General features: G+C 40.6%; 1 protein-coding gene across 3 annotated transcripts in view; it reads right to left on the bottom strand.

Moving 5' to 3' along the window:
* Nucleotides 1–25607, bottom strand: part of SLC35B3 (solute carrier family 35 member B3) — a 292399-nt gene that overhangs the window by 65307 nt on the left and 201485 nt on the right. For all 3 annotated transcript variants that reach the window (XM_069217185.1, XM_069217176.1, XM_069217194.1), the window contains 3 exons: nucleotides 24099–24196; nucleotides 11281–11373; nucleotides 9945–10056 (listed from right to left, as the gene is read on the bottom strand). In XM_069217185.1, coding sequence (XP_069073286.1) covers nucleotides 9945–10056; nucleotides 11281–11373; nucleotides 24099–24196 — 303 coding nt within the window. The remainder of the gene's footprint in view (nucleotides 1–9944; nucleotides 10057–11280; nucleotides 11374–24098; nucleotides 24197–25607) is intronic.

The following is a 25607-nucleotide window of genomic DNA, read 5'->3' on the forward strand; positions in this document are numbered from 1 at the left end:
CAGACCTAATGGGTCAAGGTGTCCGTACGCTGGCCCGTTTTGTTTTTTTTAATTCTTTTTTTCTGGGACTCATCTGAAGCAGAGTCCCAACATGGCTGCCAACACTTCCTTGTTGCAGTGTTGGCAGCCAATCACATCTCAGCACGAGATCGGGAGGGTTCGCAAATCTTTCACGTCCTTATAAATTCAAATTTGGATTTACATTACTTTCCCAAAAAATACTGAAATGATTTACACCAAATAACAAAAAGGGCTCTTTCTGGACCAAGAGCTACCTTTCTGCCAAATTTGGTGTAATTCCGTACAGTGGTTTTGACGCTATCACTGTTCAAAATCCCTATGGAATAACTAATGAGGAAAACGTGTTTTGAGACCCCACCTTTTTCTCAGCCCCTGCTTGATGGATCACTTCAAAACTTTCCAGACAGCAGCTGAAGTGAGCGTCATATAGTCATGGAAAATTTGTGAGGATTCATCAAACGGCACCAAAGTTATTAGCAAAACAAAATATGCTCTTTCTATAGAAACTGGACCCTAACAATAACTACCTAGTATATATATATATATATATATATATATATATATAAACAACCTAGTAATGGTAGTTAAAGCTAGGACCATGTTTCCATAGAAAAAGCGTTTTTTGACATGCCTATATATATGTTTCCAGGTGATCCGTCAAGCGGGGGCTGAGAACAAAAGGGGAGAGGGCCAAAAAAGTTTTGTTTTCCATGTTAATTCCGATAGGACCTTTAGACATGACTACAGTCCAAACTGCTGGATGGAATTACACCACATTTAGCAGAAGGCTAGCTGTCCGAATGCAGATTGTGCTTTCACTTGTTTGGTGTAAATCCATTCAATAGTTTTGGAGATAGAAGTAGAATAAAATGTAGATATCCCTGGCCATGGCGGCATTTCACGAAAGTTTGTGAATTTTCGCAAATGTGCGTGCGAAAAGAAGCGCTGTCATTAGCTGACCGCAAACTGACTAGAAAGTTGTGGCCATCATTTTATTTCACGGGACACGGTACCCGGAGGTGAAAATCCTAATTGAAAGTGGCATAAGGGGTCAGGGTGAAGGTACCTTGACCCCAGGGGTGTGATACAGGTGTGCTTTAGGGGCAAATTATGGGTTTAAATAATTTTGCCTCAGCATGCACGATATTAGCGAAAATTAAAAAAAATTCACAAATTATCCACAAAATATACTCAAATATGTAAAATTTCGAATGAAAAACCACACTCATTCATGCACTAATTCATTCACTCATGCTTGCACTCAGAGACTCTTGTGCCCATTCACACACCCGCTCGGACACTCATGCACCCACTAAGACCCACTTATAGATTCACACGTCCACTGGTAAACCCACGCAGACACCCACTCACAGATCCAATGACAGAGACAGGGCCTGTGGCCAACCTGTGCTGCGTACTACCAAACGCCATGCGTGGTGCGGAGTTAGGTGGATATAAGGGCTTGGTTGCAAGGCCTGGCTATAGGCCAGGCTTTGTGACCAACCCCAGATGCGTACAGCCCATATTAACTAAAATGATTTTACTTAAAAAAACAAAACAAAGAAATTCAATGGAAAAAAAGGTTACAGGGAGGTTATAATTAGAATCTGAATTTACTCATACAAAACCACAGAAATTCAGTGGTTACAGTTGGAGTTCTAACTATAATTATAACCTGTGCCCTAAGTTAACTATAACTCGTGCCCTCGCCATGCACAGCTAATTATTCAACATATTAGGTAATTGATAAGATCTTGTATGACATCTTTGATATTATCAATGCAACATTCGCAATAAGAATATTGATAAGAAAACTTAACAATGACAAGGGTGCGAATTATAGTTACTTGAAAGAATCTTCACAAAAACTTTCAAAAAAGTTTTTTTCACCTCATCACCTAACTGAAAAAGTTCAGGGAGATCCGTCAAGTGGAGAATGAGAAAAAAGTGGGGGCTGTCCCCAAACATGTTTTCCACACTCATTAGGTTGCAGGCTACCAAACAGTGCAGCTGTTTGTTTTTCTAAACACATCTTGGGGACTTTCATAAAGTTGATCTAGGAAAGAATTCCGCTTGTTAAATACAATTAGCTTTGTGGTTTGTAACTCACACTTCTGGCTTTTCATTTGCTGTCTTTATTTGCTTTAAGCTCTCCAGGTTCTGTTTGTCCATCCCATTGCTAAAACCATGTTTTCTGTATACATCCACAAACTCACTTTCTGTTGACAGACATTTAAATCTTGTTCTTATCTTGTCACAAATGTCAAGCTCTGTCTTCTAAGGGTGCTTGCTTATTTTTCTTTCTCTGACTTCAAAGTGAGAGGATTTATTTGACAATCTTGATGGATACTAGGGATAGGAGGAGTGTTTTTCAAGTACGCAACCACCTTCAAACGAACTTTGTAAGTATTTCAGAATATATCAGAATTATGAACGCGCAAATGAAGCACATTTTTGTTATTTCTGAAGTGTGTTGAAAACAAATACTTTAATATGATCAAAACGAATCATGAAACCAGGTGATGCAATTTCCACACATTTTTGTCTGTGCACGGTATTATTTTGTTAGTAAAACTTTATTTCTGTGCAAATGGAATGGTCATTTCAATTGAAAATATGTGGGCCGTAGTGGCAGTGTGCTACCATACCATGAATACTCCACTCTACACCACTTCACTCCACTGCACTCTACTCTGCACCACTCCACGCCATTTCATACTACGCCTCTCTACACTATGCCAATGCACTCTTCGCCTCTCTACTCTACACCACTGCACTCTACACCTCCCCAGTCGTGTCACACCAATCTAATCTGCATAACTCCATTCTCTGCCGCTGCACTCTATGCCATTCTACACCACTGCACTCTACGCCAATCCACTGTACGTCACTCTAATCTACTCTGCACCACTGCACTCTATGCCACTGCACTCTACAGCACTTTAATCTATGCCATTATACTCTATGCCACTCTAGGCATTGCACTCTACCCTGCAACACTCAATTCTACACCACTTCACTCTACTCTGACACAATTTATTCTATGGCACTGCACTCTATTCCACTCTGTGTCACACCACTCTATGCTTCTCTACTCTTAACTACTGCAATCTACAGCAATGCATTCTATGTCACTGCACTCTACGCCATTGCATTTCACTCTACATCACTGCACTCTCACACCCTACTCTGCAACACTGCACCCTTCGCCACTTCACTCTGCACTACTCCACTCTATGCCACTGCACTCTATAGCACTGTACTCTACTTGCACCCCTCTATGCTACTCTACTCTGCACCACTCTATGCCCCTGCACTCTATGCCACTAAACTCTACTCTGCACTCTATGCCATTCTACACAATGACCCTCTGCATCACTCACCTATGCCAATCCACTCTGCACCACTTTATGCTAACTCCACTGTACGCCACTCTATTCTTATTCTGCATCACTCCACCCTACTATGCACCCCTCTAATCTACACTTCTGCGTTCTACGACACTGCATTGTGCGTCACTGAATTAAATGCCACTATACTCTGCAACATTCTACATCAATGCATGCTACACCAGTCCACTCTACTCTACGCCACTCTAGTGTATGCCACTCCACGCAACTCTGCACTATGCCACTTCAATACACAACACTCTTTGCCACTCCACTCTAGAACACTACTCCACTGTTCGCCATTCCACTCTACGACACACCACACTACTCTCCTCTACGCCACTAACTTTTAACCATGCTCAACAGCAGTCACACTGGTGAACAACATGGCTAAAACACATTGGCAAAGCCAATAGCTCTTGCATCGGTGAGACCTATTGGCTTGGCCAATTGTTGTTATTTAATACGAACTTTCGACACAGCTACAGCCCAAACCATTGAACGGTTTGGCAGAAAGCTAGATCTTGGTCTACAATGAATGCTTTTTGTGATTTGGTGTAAATCAACTCATTTGTTTTTGAGTAATTAATGCTCAAAAACCTTGTATATTTCATGCTGTGACAGCTCCCCAGACAGAGAGATCTGCTGAGATTTGATTGGCGGGCACCACATTAGCGACGATGTAGCAGCATCCACCTTAGGAGTCAGGACTCAACCCTGAGTCCTTAAAAAAAAAAAAAAAGAGACATGGTGGGCTGAGTAGACATACCATGACCTCCTACCTAGTTAAGTCCATACTCGGGCCAAAAAAACTTTAAATGTTGCACCTCCCCGAGCACCCCAAACACCCCATCCCCTGAGGACAGCTCAATTACTCTGTCCCTGAGAGCCTATTCCCAGGACCGAGTAGTTTCACTGCCTACATCACGGTGGGCAGGGAAACATATGTTTGCTCTCGCCCAGCAGGAGCATTTCTAAATCGCCTGCCGGGCAGGAGAAAACATGCCTTCCCTGCCTGCACCAGCGCAGGTAGAGAAGACATGTCTTTTACAAGCCAGCGGGAGATTTAAAAATGCTACAGCTGGGTGGGCTAAGACTTCAGTTTCCCTGCTCACACTCATGCGCATTCACACAAGTAAATATAGATGTGTACATTTATTTTTGTTATTGGGCTTTCAGACGTTAGGTGAGATGGGGGAAAGAAGTCATAAGTGCCACTTTTATGCCCCTTGAAAAGAGAACAACTTTCAGCTGTTGATGTAGGGTTCCGAGACATGTTCATAGTTTTTTAAAGTCCTATATCTGTGATTCTGTATGTATGCACTGTGGGATCTGTGGTGTATGAGCCATTCATCACCACAGACCTATAAAGTAAAATACGACAACTCTTACTTTTTGGCCAGGTCATGCACCTACCTCCCCTCCCCTGAAGCTCTGTGGAATGAGTTTTGACTACAAGGAATCTCAGCCTAGGACTTGGCCAAATGCCAGTCCTTGCAACCAAACCAGAGTGAGAATATGCAAGTGGGGGCACTGCCTTGAAAAGCACTTATGTATGATGAATTAAGTATGATGAGAGCCCTTTCTTCTGTAAATTACCTATAAACTGGGTGCCCACAAGCAAGTTGTCAGGAGTAGAGCCTGCATATGCCATAGTTGATGCACATTGCCCATAAAAGCAAGGGACGTGACAGGAGGTGGGTACTCGGGGGAAACAAGAGCAGCAGAAGCATAAGTGGGGCACAAGGAGTCCCCAACACCTTGGATCTCGGCTATCCACCTAGGAATAAGTCAGAAAAGTTAGGAGAGAAAATAGAGCCTACATCACTGCTTCCCCACCAGCTACTGTTCTATCACCTACTCCAAATTCAAGGGCAGCACAGTCAGAGAGAGAGAGAGAGAGGGATAGCTGGTCAAAATCTCTTAGCAATGTACAAGTGAGGAAGCCCCAGTCCAAGAAGGAAACAAATTGTTCACTAAGCTACCATCTTAAAAGGAGCCCTGGTTCTTATTTCTTTAAACAAAATATGCGTAGAAACAAAGATTCTCCTGATACAGGATTGGTACTCTGATAGCTTCCCAATAATTCTGTTGATGCTTATTTCGATTAAAATAAATGTTGAGCTGTTTCTTTATTATTTTTTTGTTCATGTTGTATGTTTTGCCACCATAAGCTACTTTCTTGTGAATGATCTTCAAACCAGCTGGGCAGCGATTATTTCATTATGATTTTATGTATTCTCCCAGGTTTTGTTTTCTGAGTCTGAAAGCAGAGTCAAACTTCATGCTTTCTGTTCCTCAATACCTGCAGACCCTTTAAGTTAGACCATGAGACACTGCACCACCTTGTACCAACTACATAAACAAGTGATGGTGCTAATAGTGGGGAGACACCATTAACTCCTGCAAAATGTAAACCTATGCAATATGCACAAGGGCTGACAAAAAATGTGAAAGATACTTCAAACAAGCAATGGCTGAGGGGGAGGGCTAATCCAAAGCAACCAATGGCAAAAGGGGAAGATTCAATGCTCCTTTTATTCAAGTTTATGACAAAAAGTGATAGCAGAACTTAAATGGATCTCTGACAAGCAAATATGTTTTAGGTGAAAAAGTCACCTCACATAAGTCACAACTAGTTGATAGTGAAAAATGTCTTGCATCATATAAACAACGTGTAAGGCAAAATAAAGCTTATTCAAGACAATACAACTTAGAAAAGCAGGCCAAGACATTTTACTCTGTGTCCAGGAGTTGCTATCACATAATTATTTTTGGGGCAATATAGATCTTGCTGTGTCACATATAGATTCAAGTAAATATGCCCTAACCAGGGGACAAACCAACTCCAATCATTGTAAAATGCAGTAGAATACTAGCAATCACATTTTGCCTTCTGCTTGGAATCAGAAGTAATTTATTTATCAAGAAAGACATCTGTGGACGTTTCCAGGTTATACATGAGATGACCAAACATCACCCTCCAGTAAGAATGAAAAAAAATAAAATGTATTATAAACTAATTGTTGGAAACGTCTTAAACAATGAATTGCAAATAACGCAGACGTTTCCTACACAAGCAGAACAATGCTTGCTGGAACAACACATGCCTTTTTCTCTGCCTTAACGATGCATGTGCCAAACTACGCATGTGCGTGGTTAAGCCACAGAAAAAGACAGAGCAGTCTAGTGGATTGGGAGAGGATGCGGTGATGTAAGTGGGACTGGGGCAGGGACTGGGGTAGTTTTTAGCAGTGGGAGTGAAGTTAGGGCTTAGGGTGGGTAAGTGGGTGGGGTCATGGTAGTTTATTTGTTAGGGGTGGGAGTGAAGGGGGTCAGGGTAGTTTATTTTTTAGGGCTTAGGGTGGGTGTTGGGGTTGGGATAGTTTACTTATTAGGGGTGGTTGAAGGTTTTAGTGGTCAAGGCGGGTGGCGGTGTGGAGTAGTTTAGTTTTTGGGGGCGGGGCGGGGGAGTCAGGTAGGTTTTTATTAGGGCTTAGAGTGGGTGGGGGAGTCAGGGTAGTTTAGTTATTAGGTTTGGGGGAAGGTTTTGCGGGTTGGGGTCATTTTTGTAGGTTAAGGGGGAGCTGTACTAAGCATGCTTTTACAGCGAAAATTGTTGTAGGGCATGCGTGGTAAAGGCATGGGTGGAAAAGACGCAACCGTGGGTCTGACCGCATTGTTAAGGCATGCGTTGTTCTGGCATGGGTGGCTCTGTCATACAACCACTAATTATGCCTAGTGACAACCCCACTTGCCTTCGCCTCTTCAATCACAACAGTGGCATCATTTGTGATGTACAAGGACACAATATTATCTCTGTGGAAATGCAATTAATTGTGTTTGTACTCCTATTATTTTTTTTTATCAAAGTGCAGGACAAAGGACCAAAACAAACAAGTCTTGTTACAATCCAAACATCAAATGCCTCAATCTATTTCTTCTCTGCTGCATCATGCTTTGCCAGCCAAACTACCTTTTCGTATTTTATTTTCAGGCCCTTGATAACACAAAGCAGCTCACTGTCATTGTTATTTTCATTTATAGTCCTTACTGCTTTATTGATCTCCCCCTTTTCTTGTAGAAGTTTAATAGGGAACAATCCATTTCTAAGTATAAACTTATTACAAGCTGATGTATTTATTGTGGCTGCACTTGTGAAGCAAGTCCATAAACTACTCAGCTTGCGATCCCAGCATCAAAGCCATTGCCTACGATGGTAATCTATGAGATTTCATGTAAAAAAAAGAAAAAAACAATTTGAAGTATGTTGTGTAAGGTAACAATCTACTGTTAAATACCTACTGACTTTATGATTGTTTTTCACAATAAATAAGCCAGGCCTACTGCTTTTGCCATAATGTTCATAATAAACAGATCAGGCCAATGGCACTAAACATAAATTTCCCTAGTGAATCAATCAGGGATACATCCTTCCTCAGTGGCTTGGCAACATAACCAACTCAGGCATACTGTTGTAGTGACTCCTATCTTGTTTTAATGGGAAGCAGGAGTTAGCTTAACCTTCTGGCTTGCAGACCTGTGCCCCTTCACCCAGTGACTTTTACCCTACTTAGCTTGCTCTGTTTTAGCACAATTATTTAAATGTATAATTCCAAGATGGCTGCATTGTTTTTAGTCAGGACGATGGTTTAGTTTTGTGCTATCAGTGCTACTCTGCTAAGGCGTCACTATCAGCGCCATAGATAGATAAGATGTAGGTATTCACATTAGGTACTTTCCCACTTTGTGCTTTCGAGGGAATTGTTTATGTAATGCCACCCCAAGCATGTCTTGTTATCTATTGTTTGGGAACAAGCCTATGTCAGGGGTCCAAGCAAATCTGTAAAAATGCACTTCACATAGACAGATATAGGGATTCTGACCAGATGCCATCAATGCTATCCATGCTGCACATCGCCTTGATGCTGACCCAGTCTTTGTGTTCCTACGGAGTATGCGCTAGAGACCTCATTCTAAGGTAACAAGGGTTGGGGGGCTCTTCTCATGGACATGGCATTGGCAGATTGGGTTTAACATACCTAGCTCTCCCTAGGTTAGAGATTAGGTTCATCATGCTAGGGTATTAGGACATATTTCATATCTCATGTCATTTTATGTTATTGCAAGATGGTGGGCGTCTTTGTATTAATGACTCTCGTGTTCACAATTCTGTTTCTTGCATTATTCATTATCCTTATCATTGCAGCCCATGCAACTTATCGTAGATTGCGGTTTTGTTAATAAAACCCATAGAAACCTTTACTGCATCTCCTTCAGTGCCTGTGTTTGATTGAGACATGTTGTTCATGTGAGAAAGGGGTCATCTTTGTTTAACCACAACACTCCCTGAGATGTCGCACTCTTGAGTCCATGCGTAAAGGCTGCCACAAATCACCTTTTACTGTTTGGGTTTTTGGTGAGGTGCTGCTTGTGAGCCGGGAGGGTTGGGACAATAGTTGCAACTTGTTGTAGGACTGGCATAGTCACCTAAAAACATACGTACTGTCATCCTTAAACCAGCAGTCTTGCCTAGAGCAAGAGTCAAACTACAACACTGTATTGAGTGTAATCATTAGGCATACAGCTGTGTAATTACACATTTATAGGAATTACATCTGGCAAAATAACTTCTCTCCTAAGAGCGCCAAACAAGTTATCACAGTGCAAATCTTCCACCCCCAGGGTTTGGGAGAATGGGTAACCAACATCCAAACCCCCATCTTCTTTGGTAATCTGTGCAATTGCATTTAATAAAATAGCTCTCTTCAGGCTCTAATGCAGAATAATACCAATCCACCATTAAATATGTATTGACATTCACATATGCTTTTCACAAAAAATAAGTCTGGCATTATGCTTTTATAATAATTTTTCACAATATATAGACCAGGCCTATAGCTCTGATCATTGATTGCCATCATAACCAATATAGTCCTGGTGTAAAGCTTTCCCAAAAGGTGCAACACAAGAGTGCTTTTTCACCAAAAACACACAGCTTCTGCCCAATCAAATGTTGTACTCAATAAAACCAGCTTGTGGGCGTAGCCAAAATTCCTCTCTCAGTAGTATTTCTGAAACCTCTTTTTGTGTTAATAACAATGTAAGGCGACAGCTGCTCTGTCAAGCCAGACCTAAAAAGGAACTGAAAAGAAATGTCAGGTGAACAACTTAAGCTCTATGCTTGTAAATACACTGAGCATGAACCAAACATTTTATGTTTTTTTCGGTGTGTTATGTGGTCCTTCATAGATCCAATTTATTTTTTTAAATGTCAATTTAAGTCATTTTTGTTGACACAGTTTGTAACTTCACGTTAACAAGTCCTTCTCATTATTCCTGTTTATCCATTTTTTATTCAAACTGTACTTTGTTTATTGAACATTTTTTATTCCCACAGTGGAAAACAAATACAGGTATAACTTCTATGTGAATGGAGTGATAATCAACAAATATGCCACTTATGTTGATGGAAGAATTCTTAAAACGGTCCTTTTTATATGACAAAACTTAGTTAATGGAATGCCCTCTTACCTGTTACGGCAATGAGCGCGCCAAATATTTTAATTAAGGCTAGAACGAAAGATATTCCAAAGTACCCAGTGAGTGAGAAGAAGAATGCATATCCATATGTTTGAACTGGATGCTGAAAAAAAACAAATAACATTTTTCTGATAAAAAAAAACAGAAAAAAAAAAAAATCACATCCGATATAGCAAGTCGTTTTTAACATTAAAAAGCAGGGTTGTCATGCCACAATATATATTTTTTTAAATCAACAGGTTTTGCAGATAAAATTCACGCCATTTGGCAAAATCTGACTTTGTCAAGTTAATACATATGTATACTGTACACAACACTATCTTTTATCGTGAGAAGAAAAGGCTGAATTAAAGAAATGCCAAAGAAAATATGTTTTAAACATGTTTATGCCTTAATTTTCCAGAAAGATGAAGAGTTGTCTCCAAAACGTTGCATCCAGTACAAAAATCTTTTTTAATGAAGAGTACATTATTCTAAGAATAGTTTTTAATTTACAAGTGTAACATAATTTAGAGAGATAGAAACAAAAATTGTGGATTCAAAAACATCTAAGCTACTCAGGCGTAGTTTACACACAAGTATCACATAAAAATGAGTAAATGAGAAAGGCTGGTGGCTAAATGAAAAAGGTTGGTGGCGCTAATAAATGTACCCAAGGAAAGTGGGGAGCTTCATATGAATGTTCAAGGTCACGCTGTGCAGATTTTGTGATGAACCACAAATCAGCTGATTATTAGGGCTTTCCTGAAGGTTTGTTCAGAATGGTTACATTATGTGTCCCAACGAAAATTAAGGTGAATTTAGGATAAATTATAGGTTACTCACCTGTATAGCTGTAACTTACCCATTACGTTACAACTTTTATCCAGTATGCTATGTAAATTTGTACACTGTGTTTAACGTGCAATGTAGAAGTGCTTTAATTCCATCATATCCCAACTGAAAGGACTTATCAATACATGCCCAGATTTTCTTCTCACTTCGCAGTTCCTAACCTTCCGACCATTCGTTTTGCTACCTTTACAAGTTACCTTACCTATAGTTTTTCAGAGTATGCCTTATTCATATACAACACTTTCCAATGAATATTTCCCTTTTCGACCAGCCTATCATCCTGTCAAAAAGGGCACTACAAATACATTTTTGTATGGGTTCAATACAGAGCCGCCTTCCTAGTGCTTAATATTCTATAATGGGATGGCCCTCTGTGCCATGAGGACACATGTTTTGTGGTGTGTGATGTCAATTATCAAAATCAAGAAACAAGTAATTTAAATTATGTTATGCTCAACCCTAAAGCACCAGACAATCTTACAGGAATATTTACCTTTGAACAGAAAGCTGCAGCTGGGCTTAATCCACTTGTGGTCGCTAGTCCAAACAAAATATAAACAAAACCTATAGAGTAAGAGTACAAAACCTGCAATAAATAAAATACATATTGTAAAATATAGCAGATGTTAAAAATTATATATCAGCTCGTAAGTTAAAAAGACTCAAACATGAAAATGATGATGCTTTGATATTAAAGTTTTTGATCTGTCTCTAGGATATTAGGGTGGATTCTTCACTCTTAGAATGTGTACTTACCCAATACTCACAATACACTGAAGGCATCTGATGTGGCTCAGAGGGCCTCTTACCAAAGCATTAATTGTAGATGCATTTTTCAAGCAAGACATTTGTACTTCAATCATATGTGTACTTCATGATTCAAAATTAATGGACAAAGGGTTAACTATCCCCAGAGTATATGCCTTCTTAGTATTATGGACTCTCCTTGTAGATGTAAGAGTCTTGATTGTCAGAACCTGGAACGGCATCCATAATCTAAGGAAGGTAGTCCTTCGACCACTTGTATACAGCTGAATAAGGCATTGTATATAGCTAAAGGAAACGCTGTTATGAAGGTAGGGAGAAGAATTATCAGACTTTACTTTGGCTCTGACCAATCATTTAAAAAGGTTTGCCCACTGTTATTATCCTGCCATTAAGCGTGCCTTGCCTTTTCCTGGTCGCCACAAATTGTCAAAGCAAAAGTGATAATAGTACAAATAAAGTTCTTCAGTTATACAAAAAAATGTTTTGCGGGTTATTGCAATGGTTGGTAATGGGCTTGTTGAAAGTATAAAGAACAACTTGTAGAATAATAGAAATCTAGGGGCTGGAGATTTAAGAATATAATTTCCAAAGGTGCCCACCGGCAATAAATTTAGGCTGCTGGTCATTTTTATTAGCTGAAGGCAGGAAATGCACTTCACAAAAATGGATAATCTTGTAGCACTTTTGGCTCTAAGACATGTGGCTTGGCACAAAGAATTGTAAGTGAACAAGACACCTATGGCTACATAACTTGCCTATGAAAATAGAAAGATCACAAAACTAAAGCCCTCATTACGAGTTTGCCTCTCATGAGACCACCAAACTTGTGGTGGCAGTCTAACCACTGTGGACCAGCCATAAAGACCGCTGCATTATGAGTTGTGAGTTTGGCTGAAGCCAAACCGTCACAAAGCCGCCTGTCTCGCTGGTCGGTTGGACCGGCGACAGGACTAAGGCTGCCAGCCATATTAGGAGGCAGCAAATCGCAGGCTTTTTCGTGGCGGTCGCCCTGCCACAAAAACCCTGGAGGTAAGGCACCCGGTGACAGTAATCCCCATTCCTGTCGCCTGCACATGCACCCCCACACGTCCACCCACTGCATTCATGCACACCCTAAACCCCTCCACACTCGCATAGATTCACACTCCCCCTCTGCATACATACAAACACATCCCCCTCATCCGCAAACTTGTACAATCCGCTCATTTGCCTCTTGTACAAACCCCTAATCTGCACACTTGCACACAGACACCCCTCATCTGCACACTTGCACACACTCCCACTCTCCTGCATCCCAATATACACACATACTCACTCACACCCCGACACCCCTTCCTCACCGCATACATGCAGATACCCCCCAAACGCACGCATACATCCCCACTCGAACACATACACATGCTCAGACAAATACCTCCACCCCTTTACATATAAGCACTCGCACCCCGACACCCCTCTCCCCTTTCCATTTGGAAACACAACCCTCCACACACACATACATACACACATGCACTCACGTACACGCATATTGCTACACATACACCCACACACATGCACACAACACCTCCCCACCCCCTTTTGGCATTTGGATGGTCCACTTATCTGTTTCGGCAAGGTGGTTGTCCGGGAGGGGATGGGTCATAGTGTCTGCCACCGCCAGCACTGCATCCCCGTAAAGGACAACGCCACGCTGTATTAGGCATTGTTTTATGTCGGGCAGAGTCCTGTTGGCGTGGCGGTGGAACCGCCTCTCTTCCTCCATCGTAAACAGAAATCCAAAGTAACTACAAATATGGCCGTCTTTTGACCACCAACACTGACGGTCTGTCGGCAGCAGCGGCTTTGGCGGTCTTGTAAAAAGACTGCCGAAGTCGTAATGAGGGCCTAAATGTGTTAAATAGTTTTAATCATTATAGTTGCACCCACAAAAATTCCTGCTTCCTACAGGCAAGAACTCTGGAAACAGATTCATGGGACTTCTGAAACGCACACTTTATGTATTGACACACAATAAAAACTAATAACGGCCCATTGGCTACAATTGGTGGCTGGTGCATTAGTGCAGGTTTCCAAATGACCTTGACAGCACTAGAGAGCAATTAAACCTATTCAATCAACACAACTGCTCAGCACAAACTGCGTGTTTGTGTGGTACTTCCAGCGAAAGGCCTACTAAAGAAGAAGGTATTAGGGCTAGTCACGCATTGCTGCAAACCACAGGTTTCAGAGTGCTTTGTGTATAGCCCAGGGCAACTCAGGGACACAAAAAAAATCAGATCTGGAATGCTGCTTGGCTGTCTTTTCTAAAGCAACTCTGTCTAAGCCCATCATGAACTTTGCAAATCGGCTTTCACCTGCATGGCAAAGAGTGGTCAAGGGGTGGATTGGAGAGGTCTGTCAAGAGGATAAGAGGTTAAGTGCCCAATGTGGACTAGTGGGGCCTGCAGTGTTCCTCTCACACTCTAATACTGGCACTGGCTCTGCTTGAGCCCAGGTCAGGAAAAGAGGGGGACACAGTGGCCAAGAACCACCATGGAATTCCTCATCATCGAAAGAACACCAAAGTTTAAAAGTTGAAGAGAGCAATCTTGCAGCAGACAGGACTGGTAAAATCAGTCAGCTGAGGAAGGAGGATGTTGTGACAAGCTAATGTGTCTAAGTGTATTTGTATATGTCTGCCTCTACATGTTCACATATATTCACATTATTTGAAACTTTATTTTTATGAGGGGAATCAAAATTATACATTCAAGTTCATACAAAAAAATATCACTAACCAGACAGTTATAAAAGAATACGCCCTCAATTATATACTTTTAACTTACATATGTATGACGTCAAAGGAAGGTAACATACAAATACCTAGGCAGAAAAGAAAACACAACACAAGGGAAAGGAGGAAAGGACTTTGAAAGTCAATTCAACATTCCTTGAAAATACACTCTATTTCTATGACACCTGTTGCTATCAAGTAGGACCTGCAGACCTGTTTCTGTGCCCCCTACTACGAACAAGTAGGACCTGCAAGACTCAGGTTGGCTTGCTAATCTAGTCAGTTGGAAGAAGAAGGAAAGCAAATCATTTGAGAGACATTTGATTAGAGCCATTCGCCAAAGCCTAGTGGAAAAGGCTCCGCCAACTGTTCTTGTGTTAAAATTTAGAGTAAGTCCTGTTGCAATCTGTATTATAGTCAGACTATCAAAAAACAACTCAAAGAGGCAACAAAAGCAGGACTCATAGGAGGAACGGAACCAGGTTGCCAAGCTGAGAAAATACAGATGGGATATAGAATCAGGGTTTCATTTTAAGATAACATTTCCAACCAGTAACAAGGTGGAATTGGATCAGCCAACACCAGTGTATCATATCAAAAAAACAAAAACAACCTGCCTAACATTGGGTTAGCAAGAAACAAAGAATCCACGGAACAATCTGATTTGGAGGCTGCTCTGGGAATCAGAGGGAGGAGCAGAAAGTCAGAGTGGGAGGCCTAACCAGTGCAGCACGGAAAGCATCCTTAGTGACGAGATGCCCTGCCTATCCTCAACAACTTTTGAGAGAATACACTAACAATCAAATTAAAGGTGTTCAGGCCCTGCTCTTGAGTACCAAGGGACATACTGCTAAGGAAATTTGCTTGAGCCTTAAGATAGCTAGCTAAACATGCTTTTGAGAGTCACAAATTCTGAGGTACCCCAGCCAAATTTCAGAGATTGTCAAAATTAGCACCACTATGCTTTTTTATGTTGAACGTGGCAGTAGCATTGTCTATGAAGAGAAACTTGATTTCCTTAGGGACAGAAGGTTGATATGGAGAAGGAAGCTTGACAGAGCACATAAATCATGTACTAGGATGCAATCCATGGTGTCTCAGGTACATTACAAGGTAACTAGTGAAAGACGCATGATTAAGTAGTGCAGCAGGGAAGGAGAAACTATGGTCTCTCAGGACAATAGGATATTGCAACATATCTTTTCTGACATTGAAATGCAAGTACTTTCAGAGGAAAACTTGTGGGATCTTGGTAATCAGCATTTTCAGCTTCATGAAGTAAGTCAGCAGGAAAATCTGGATACTTTTTTGATGAAGGGCCACCAGCCTCCACGGAAGGGAGAAGGATCAACTTAGCTGGGTGTCCAAACCACTCCTGTGAAAAAATAATCTCTGTGAGGGAAGAAAGGAATGCATTATGTTCACTGAACATCCAAGTTATAAAAAAAGAAGGGTCAGTAACCACCTTGGGTAAGACATGGGGCAACAGACTCAAAAAACTTAGGTGAGCACCAAATAATGGAATTGGTTGCCCATTACTGCAAACATAAGGGACAGATACAGTACATATGAGCATGTGCTCTACACACATTCCCATACAAAGGATAACAGTATGAGTCTAATGTGACCATCTGGAGGAGGTTGAACATTGGAGTTTCAGAATGGTACAATGACCTCCTTTCTTCTTTTCCACTGCAAAGAACTTGGAGTGGAACCTCGAGTTCCAGTCTTCCAAACGTTAACTTTTAGAGACTTAGCTGTAACTGTCCAGTCTTACATTAGTCAGCTGATCGCTAGCCAACTCCGGGAACATATTCCTCTACAGAAACAATGGTCTATATACTGTGAGGGGAGAAATATTGTAAATCAGAATTTAAAAAGCATTAGTAAACTTCCAAACGGTCTTCAAAAAGACCTTGATCATAAAAAGCAGACTCCATTAGATTGATATAGCAGAGCTTCTGAGCCGGGCACATCTAAATAAACGAACTCCAAAAGAACAATCAATATTACTTAACATTTTTACTGAGGAAAAAAGGGGAATACAGTAAAATATTTACCATCTACAAAGGTTCCACGTGAGATACAGAAACATTTTACTGAGATACGAGTAACTCAATTGAAAAAGGTACTTAGGGCCAGATGTAGCAAGGCTTCTACGTGTCGCAAACAGTGAAAATCGCTGTTTGCGAAGCGCAAAACCCACATTGCGATGCCCATTCCCATTTTGCGAGTCGGTAACCTCGTTACCGACTCGCAAAATGAGACTGCGAGTCGCAAATAGGAAGGGGTGTTCCCCTTCCTATCTGCAAGTCGCAGCGCGATGTAGGATTTCTTTGTGACTGCAAACTTTTACTACCAGTGTCACACTGGTGATAACCCATTTGCGGAATGTCCTTGAAAACATTTTTTTTTTTACACGTTTCATTTTTTCATTTTGTAATGCATCTCGTTTTCCTTTAAGGAAAACGGGCTGCATTACAAAAAAAAAACTGCCTTATTTAAAAGCAGTCACAGACATGGTGGTCTACTGTCTTCAGCAGGCCACCATCCCTGTGAGTGCTGCGACTCGCAAGGGGGTCGCAAATTGCGACCCACCTCATTAATATTAATGAGGTGGGCCTTTGCGACCCCCTTGCGACTCACAGATGGTGTCAGGGGCACCATCCTGCCTCCTGCATTGCGACTCGCAAATTGCAGGATCCTATATCTGGCCCCTAATGTTTTAGTTTATGTTGGCAAACCTATGCCCTCAGTTAGAAGAGTAAAGCAGGCAACCTTTCTCAACCTGGAAAAGACCTATAGGTTTGAGAATCCCATAACCCAATCACCTTCTTGAATGTTGATAATGAGAACTTCATAAAATCTTGCCTGACTGGTACAGTCCACAGGCTAATACACTTAAAAGAGATAGGTTCTATTACTAGCTAATATTTGGTCTTTAATATTCACTATTTATGTGAGGTAGTGGATTATGCATAAAGGCAGAAAGAATTGCAGCCAATCTGTTTTTTTGACAAGAAGAAAGCTTTTGACCTGGTGAACTGGTAATACTTCAAAAAATTTTTACAGGGTATGCATTTTCTAAATCTGATTCTTGAGGTTATTTAACTTCCTGTTCCAGGGTTCTCAGAGTGATCTAATATTTGCAAATGCTTTTCTGGGCCAAGTTAAGACAGAAGGGAAAAAAAGATAAGGGTGCCAGCTTTGTCAACTATTTTGTGCAGTCCTTACAGAATAGCTATTAAAATATATAACCACTATTCCTGCATAAATTATAATGATGCCGTACAGCCTACCAACATGGAATTTTCCTGGCACATGATCAACAAAAACATTACAAATATACTTAAGGTGACTGACAAATTCTTGAAAATTACAGACTAAAAAATTAAAAAATGGAAGTGGAAGCAATGTAGTAAGTGCTCATAAGTCAGATCTTCTCAACAAATCTCCTCTAGTCTGTGACCTTGGAATACAGGTACATAATCTTATTTATATGCAACTATTAATAGAACAAGGATAGCAGGAGATGCAAACCTGCTGAGTGCCTTCTTACCATGCTATGAAGGAGATGCAATGAAGGGCCCTTAATACACCCTGGATGGGACCATGAGTGAAATGCAATATCCTACCGTAGCCCTTACTTTCTGTACACAATGTCCCTCGGATGCCTGGCTGCTTGTAGGCTCAGATGCAAGCTGCTGGCAAACTGATACACTGGTGATGCTGTTTACAGGCCTTGTGTGGCAACTGACCATTTGGAGAAATGGACTGATTAACAGAAGCATCTCAGCTCTTCATCATCTGCTGGCTGTGATAGGGTGTGGAGGGCTCTCTGCCCACTATTCACTAGCTTAGAGCAGTCGGCCAGAGGGTTGCGGATTGAGCAGATACAGCGAACTGCGATTTTCAGACCTTACATGTGTCAAAATCAACTTCATAACAGACATTTACTTTTATTCCAAATTAATAGATTATCTGTGGTATTTAATTTGTGTTTTGTATCAAATGTTCTTTTTCATTGAGCCAAAGCATAAGCTTAGAACTCAACTGATGGAGTATGACTAAAGAACAAGAGTAAAGTATACATTCAATGTATGGTTAGTAGAATCAAGTAGAAACACATTGTGATACATTTAGGAGGTGCCGGCTAAATGTTTTGAAACATAATCTATTCCCGGAAAATGTGTTTCATTTAATGAAAATATCTATAAGCAACTCTCATGGATCAGAAGCAGAAGATCAAAAGTAAATGGCATTGGTTAGACTAGACAGCAGACACAGACCTTCTCTATCAATACACCCAGGATCTGAAACAGCACTCCTGTATATATTAGGGCCTCACAAACCCTGATCAGGAACAAGCTAAAGACACACCTGTATAAAGAGATCATCCTCTTTCAGAGGAAACAACCATTACCTGGATCACCAATCTCATTCTTCCCATGGTGATTCCAGCCACAGGCAGGTACTAATACTAGCATGCATAGCTGACCCTCAAGGAACTTGGACCCAAGCTTATTGCTGCCCTGCTTCAGAACCCAGCATGTTCATACAGCAATTCCTTCAATCAGAGGCCATCAACGCAGTGGCTCACTCAAAATATGACAGCACAGGCCATTGTTGACAGCTGAGATGGTTAAATTCTGATGTAAAACTTCAAAAAACTAAAATCAGGAAATACAATGTAGCCAAGCAATGTCACTGTATCTTCACAATGTAACGCAACACGTCCTAATAAAGGGCTCCTCAAAATAATCACGGAGCCCTGCAACCCAGGCTGCACCTTCACAAGCAGCAAACACACTCCAGAACTCTGCAACTCCTCGCCGGAATATTTTTTTTAAGTTGATAATGTTGATTATCCTGCATTGCACCTCCTTGTAAAGGAAAGAAACACCAACTTCCCCATGCCATATGTTGTGACTGCCACCACTCAACCTGAAGTATGCTTTAGCAACCTGCTAGCAACAAAACAAACCAAATGGACAGCCGAATTGTGCACCCCAAGCATGTTCAAAAGCTTCTTCACAGAATCCTCTGTTGCCACAATTACTACATGGCTCAACATGTTATGCTCTCTATGACGGTGCCAACCTTGGAAAACTGAAAACTGGTAAAATAGAAGATATGTGCAGCTGCGTCTATTTCTCACTCTTTATGCGTCCCCTCGTGATTACTGATCCTGAATGCACTCTTATGCCATGTGCCTGAAAAAATGAACTGTTCTTTTGGATTATAGATATTTTTAATATCCAGAATCGTTAGAATATGAATACACATTTCTAGGAAGACAAAAATAAGCCAAGCATTAGCTGGCCATGCTTCAATGGTCTTTCTGTGGGAGGCTTAGGGTAAGTTTAAACAAAAATAATAGTCATCTGGAAAACTGCCTTAGGTAGAATGTGGCCAAATGATCTTTGTGGAGTACTATACTAGATGCTGACATGTCCACTATTGATTAGTTTAATATGGATACTTAAAGGGCATTTCGAAACGACTGGTGCCAGCATAATTTGTAGTTAAAGTACCTGATTGCTGTAATTATTTATCTGTAAATGAACAGCTCAACTGCATTTTGTCATATTTTAACCGCAGAATGAATACAGACTGTAAAACAAACACAAGAAAGTCTCCGAGAACGGCCTCTTTTTTCCCACGACAAATGTATAATTTGAAACAATTCACAATACGCAGCTACACCTCTGACGCCTGGGGGCAACTCGAACACAAATATTTTGAGAAGGCGTTTTTCTTCTTTAATATGAGTCTCTCATTTGCATAGCGTTTTTTGCATGTCAGTTGAACATAGATGTGCAAAAACAAATCATACGTCCTGCCTAATAAGCTCCTAATTCAGTGAGTCTGGATTAGCGGATATGTAGATCTGCAGATAAAAATTAGCAAAACTTAAATATTCGCTAATACAACATTTTACACAGTACTAAATTTACAGATAAAACCGTTAAAGGCTGATTTTCAGGGATGATGATGGAAAACATGGAACATCCGTAAACTAGGGGCTATTACACATTTTGCGTGGTGTTCCTGGATAACATCTCAACTATGCACCCTAAAGGAAGTAGTACGTCTATTTCTATTGTTGGAAAGAGAAAGGGCAGGTCTACATTTCGTTAGGGTGCAGTGGAAGGGGGACTAAAACTAAAAATATTTTCAAATGGAGAGGAAGAAACATCAAACAAACTTTCTGTGCAAAAGATGATATCAGCTGCTCTTTGCCCTGAAGATTGTAACCTCAAGAGTTAAGTTTGAGGAGGAATATGCCTGGAAACCTATGATATGCAGATACTGTGACTCACCACCGAGTCAAAAGCTCTGGAATACCTTTGTGTATCTTTGATCCGAAGAGTTCTGACCAATCCTCCAAATGTTTGTGAATTGTGCTCTATGTGTCTTGGGTCTAAAGCCTCATGTGGCATCGTTTTAGATATACCATATATTTGGGCAACTCTACTTTGGTTCAGTTCAGTGGAAGTGTCAGGAGAGAAAGCCAGTCCGGTAGGTATCTAGTCTTTGTATAGGACCAGCATAGCTGAAAGGCTGCTTGGTGCAGTACAGGGTCAAAGGGCGTGGTTAACTGAAGAGGAAGAAGGGATCTCAGAGGGAAAGGGAACTGCTACTGCTTTAAGATGTATTGTTTTTAAAGAGGTGTGCCTTCAGATCTTTTCTAAATTTTAATAGGAATGGGGTGGTTCTGGTGCATAGTGGGATGCCGTTCCAGATCCTCGGTTAAAGTCCTGCAGAGTAGGGTATTCTCTTACAAGTACTTTTACTGACTGAGCTGGACAACACATTCCTGAAGAAATGATCTTAATACCAAAAGAAGATAGAAAGGTTAACACCAACATCTTCGATGTTATCAAAAGGAAAATGTTGTCAAAAGGAAAAAGTCTGAACTACAAAAAACTATTTGTGGTTTAGCCAGGTATATAAACATTGAATATTAATTATGATTAAACTGCTGTATCCTAATTGGCTCTTACTTTAGCTTCCCTCAAGCCATAACTAAAGCCTTTTTGCCTGCCTTCACCCTTTCCCTTCCAGCACCATCTATCAATGTGTTATTCGTTCATTCTCCCAGTCAAGCAGTTGCTCTCTATTTCTAGGAAGAATGATAAACTGCAATTTGAGACAGCAGTATGTGGAAACATGGACTTCAACAATATATTTTGTTTAAATATGATCCAAAACAAAGACGTCCAAAATATTGAGGTTGCATAAGTATCTCCTTAGAAGAACTCCGAACTGAACCTTCAAACCAGCATGAAACACTTACCCTAATATGTGTGACAAAATGATTAAGAACAGTCAATTAACCTAGTACTAAAATATGTGGGAATTTAGATCTGACTGAGAGGAATACTCTGTCAGACACGTGGCGGATATCCTGTCCGCCGTATTACGATCCCATTGTATCCTATTGAGATCATAATACAGGGGGACTGGATATGCATCATGTTTGTGACAGAGTATTCCACCTGCCTAGATCTAAACCAGGCCCTAAATTTGGCCTGATTTAGGACTTAAATAAGGTCATAATTGTTGGCTGGAGATTATTTATGAGAGGTCAAGATTTTGTCAAACTATATTTTGGAGTTTATTTCCTGTACTATATATTGCCTTTTTACATAGATCAAGTGAAAAGAGCAGAGGCTTCATCAGCGAACAGAGCACCGTATTTGCAATGACTGCCCATTTTTGTAGATTTCAGTCCTCTTTTGCGCTATATGAAATTAACAATCCATGGTATCATTTTTAGGTCTGATGTGTAAGGGAGACCAATTTCTATTCAATATATACTCGTCCAGAAAGGGGCTTTGGATACGCCTGCTTCAGCCACTGGTTATTTTGGCCATTAGCCTGATATATTGTCAGTCACCTCTTGGATTAGCTCACGAGTATTTCAGTCCACTGGCCATTATATTGCTTACTTGAGTGTGTGCATTTGGCTAAAATGGGATGCATGAGTGAGTATTTTACATTATCATTGCACATTCAATTAGTTGTCTTGTATATCGATTGTATACAAGAATTCTTTCAACACAAACAGAAATCTGTGTACATGCTTCACGTTAACAATATATATTTTTTTCAATCTAAGTCTATCCTGATTTGGGCCAGGCTTGTTTTGGACTTATTTTGAAAGGTGATTTTGCTACTGTACCATTTTCAACCACGGTACTAATTGGAATAGCTGTTGTGAAGAAGCCACAATAAAACTACAGCTCTTAATAAGCCTGTTATCCCTTTACTGAGCCGCAGCCACCATCCCATACTTTAACTTTTAAGCATGCTCTCACGTCCTATCCCCGAACTGATACCCCTTCCTAGGAGTCTCAGTTACTTTCTCCAGGCTCTGGTGAGGTACAGTGATTATGCATTTCCAGAGACACTAAATGCCACATGCAAAGCAGGCACAAAGCCAGTTTTGATACTGAGTATAAGGGTTTTATTATGTTAATACCAATGTTTGTGATATAGATCTTTCCACGCCTTGTATCGTAATTGTGGGGATTACACTTGTTTTAAGTTTATTTTCAAGGGGAGTTGTGCTCTTTCCCTCTTTACTACGAGGCTAATCCACTTCTATTCGTATGAGCAACTTCTGATGAAACAGCAGCCATCCCACGTTAGCACTGTCAATCAAGCTCTTACCTCCTACCAACAACACTGAAACAATAGTTTGCCTTTTACTGGAGGTAAAGCTCTTCCTGCCTGGCTCTGGATAGACAGACTGGTTATACATGTTCAGAAATGCTAAGACCACAAGGTCAGCAGGCACTCAGCATGTTTGGCAACAGCAATGTTTAGAACCTGGATTTATTTTGTTGGTCCTTCTCAAATAAATAGGTTGTTACTTTAGTTATTAGTTTCTTTGTTTGCTCTTGGGACATGTGTTTCCTCTTCCAGGACACTGGTTTCCTCTTTCAGAAATGGCAACGGTAGCTTCGCCTCCAGTCTCCTACTTTGTGCAGAATGGTCATTATGGCAGACTGAGCGTATATTTATATTTTTCTAATACCGAAATGTGGATGCTGTATTACTATCCAACGGCAAAGAGTGTCAATGTCTGGACACATTGCTTCTCAGGTAGGACATTGTCAGGTCCCTTTTCCTATAGAGGTAGCACGGAATGGAAGGTCATGCTTCCACAAGAACTCTTCAGGATCACAATGATTTCCCTGGTGGTCCCCCAAAACACATCACACCATATATTGACCACCGAACTGCTTCAGGCTGTTGTCTGTTGGTTTACAAAAGCAGAGCCAGCATAGGCATTGCCGTTTGAAACAGGGCTGCTCGATTCGCAGTAAAGTTTGTGGACAGTCAGTTTGACCGACAGGGGACTGCTACACACTTGTGGTATTGTATCCGGTCTGCCAAACTCATATTTAAGCTCTTAGACATTAATTTCTTTCCTATTTCTGCATGAAGTAAATGTATGAAAGGAGTAAATTATAATTGAGAAGCACACATTTTATCACAATAGCCGCAACGGACTTGAAGAATAAAAGTTACATTACTGTTATTATTCGTCTAAAAGTGTGATTTCAGGCCTTGTTTGGGTGACTTACTGGTGTTTTATCTCTTGTAAGGTGGAGACTTACTGTAGTAACTAATTAATGCCCACGGACAGTGGAAGTGACCTGAAAATTATCTTCTTTCTAAAGCAAAGAGCACCTAGCCTCAACACAGGAACTCCCAACACCACTAAAATAAAAAGTAAAATGAATAGAAGTATTTACCATTTCAGAATTGGACCCATTGTGCAACTTCATTGCCTTTTCCTGGACATTTCCAATAATAGCATCTGCACAGAGGGCCAGCGAAATTAGGGTCACACCTTGAATAGAGCAGAAAGACATAAAACACAAATTTCAAACGTTCGAACGATACAAGATCAGTTATGACTGTGTACAACAAACCTCTAACAAAAGCAGTGAGATAATCTGAAAGCACCAACAACTTAGGAAAAAAGCTCATGGTTGTAGTGCTATACTGGTCATAGGGTAATGGACTGGAGCATTTATCAACGTGCTAGCTCTGAGATTCTACATATCCTAGTATCATTTGTAGATGAAGGGAATGAAGTGTCACAAATGACTGTTAAGGTTTTCTATGACAAAAGACCAATGTTAACAGGAAATGCATTTTTAACCTACTTGGGATGGTTAACCGTCATGTTTTAGAACACATTGCCAAGAATTTAATAACTACATAAACTGTGCGTGGCTGAAGGCAATTTGCTTAATTTGAGAGCAGAGCACCCACCCTTAAGGACATGTGAGGTGTGCAAGGGCCAGGTTGGTAGCACAAGTGATATTTTGCAGAACATTCATAAAAGCGACAATACCATGAAATGGACTCAATGAATAAGGCTTAGTCTAGTGTCCGAATCTTGTCCTCTTATCACTCCATAAGTTAATGAAAACTAGGCAATCTGAATAACATAAAGCCATCGTCAATCAAGGAATTGAGCACACAAGCAACAAGAAAGAGCACATAGCAACATGAAAGATCATTAATGGGCTTTGTGGAGTACGTTTTGGTGTTAATAACGTGTCTTTGGCCATATGCCTGATTAATGAGTGAGGCGAACAAGTGTCAATCAAGCTGTTTGTATCACACAAAAGCAATGGTTTCAAAACATATATTTTGCAATGATGATTTCATAACTGTAAAAAGTGCTCTAACTTTTTGCTGAAACAATATTTCTGTGAAATATGTATTTTATCCATTGCAAGGCCTAAGCTTACAAATGTCATTATTCTCCAAGCATCACTTAAATAATGACAGTCTAAACTTGTCGTAGGACTCCCGTTGTAGTAACAAGACTTCTGGGTTTTTGGGAGGCAGCAGGACTGAGCATGGGGGATTAATCCCACACTGTGTGACAGCTGTTGGCCTAACCCTTCCGGCTAGCTATCAGCAACTCACCAGTGCCAGAGGTAAAGATGATTTGTGGCAGCCTATCGCATGACACTAAGACTCCTCAGGGAAGTCGTGGTAGAACACATCATACCCCTTTCTCTCAGTTCTACAAGTCTCCAACATGAAAAGACAAACAGAAGCAGAATCTTGGTTCAACATGTTTTATGGAAGCAACTGCATACTACGTAAAAAGGCATGAATTGCGATTATAAGGATTATAAAACACAATACTATTATAGCAGTGACTAAGAGAGTGACTAAGAGAGTAAAACAGAGGAAAAGTCCCACCATATTGTCACAATAGTGTATCTAGTATCCCTACC

Source organism: Pleurodeles waltl, chromosome 2_1 (assembly GCF_031143425.1).
Source record: "Pleurodeles waltl isolate 20211129_DDA chromosome 2_1, aPleWal1.hap1.20221129, whole genome shotgun sequence".
Lineage (NCBI taxonomy): Eukaryota > Metazoa > Chordata > Amphibia > Caudata > Salamandridae > Pleurodeles > Pleurodeles waltl.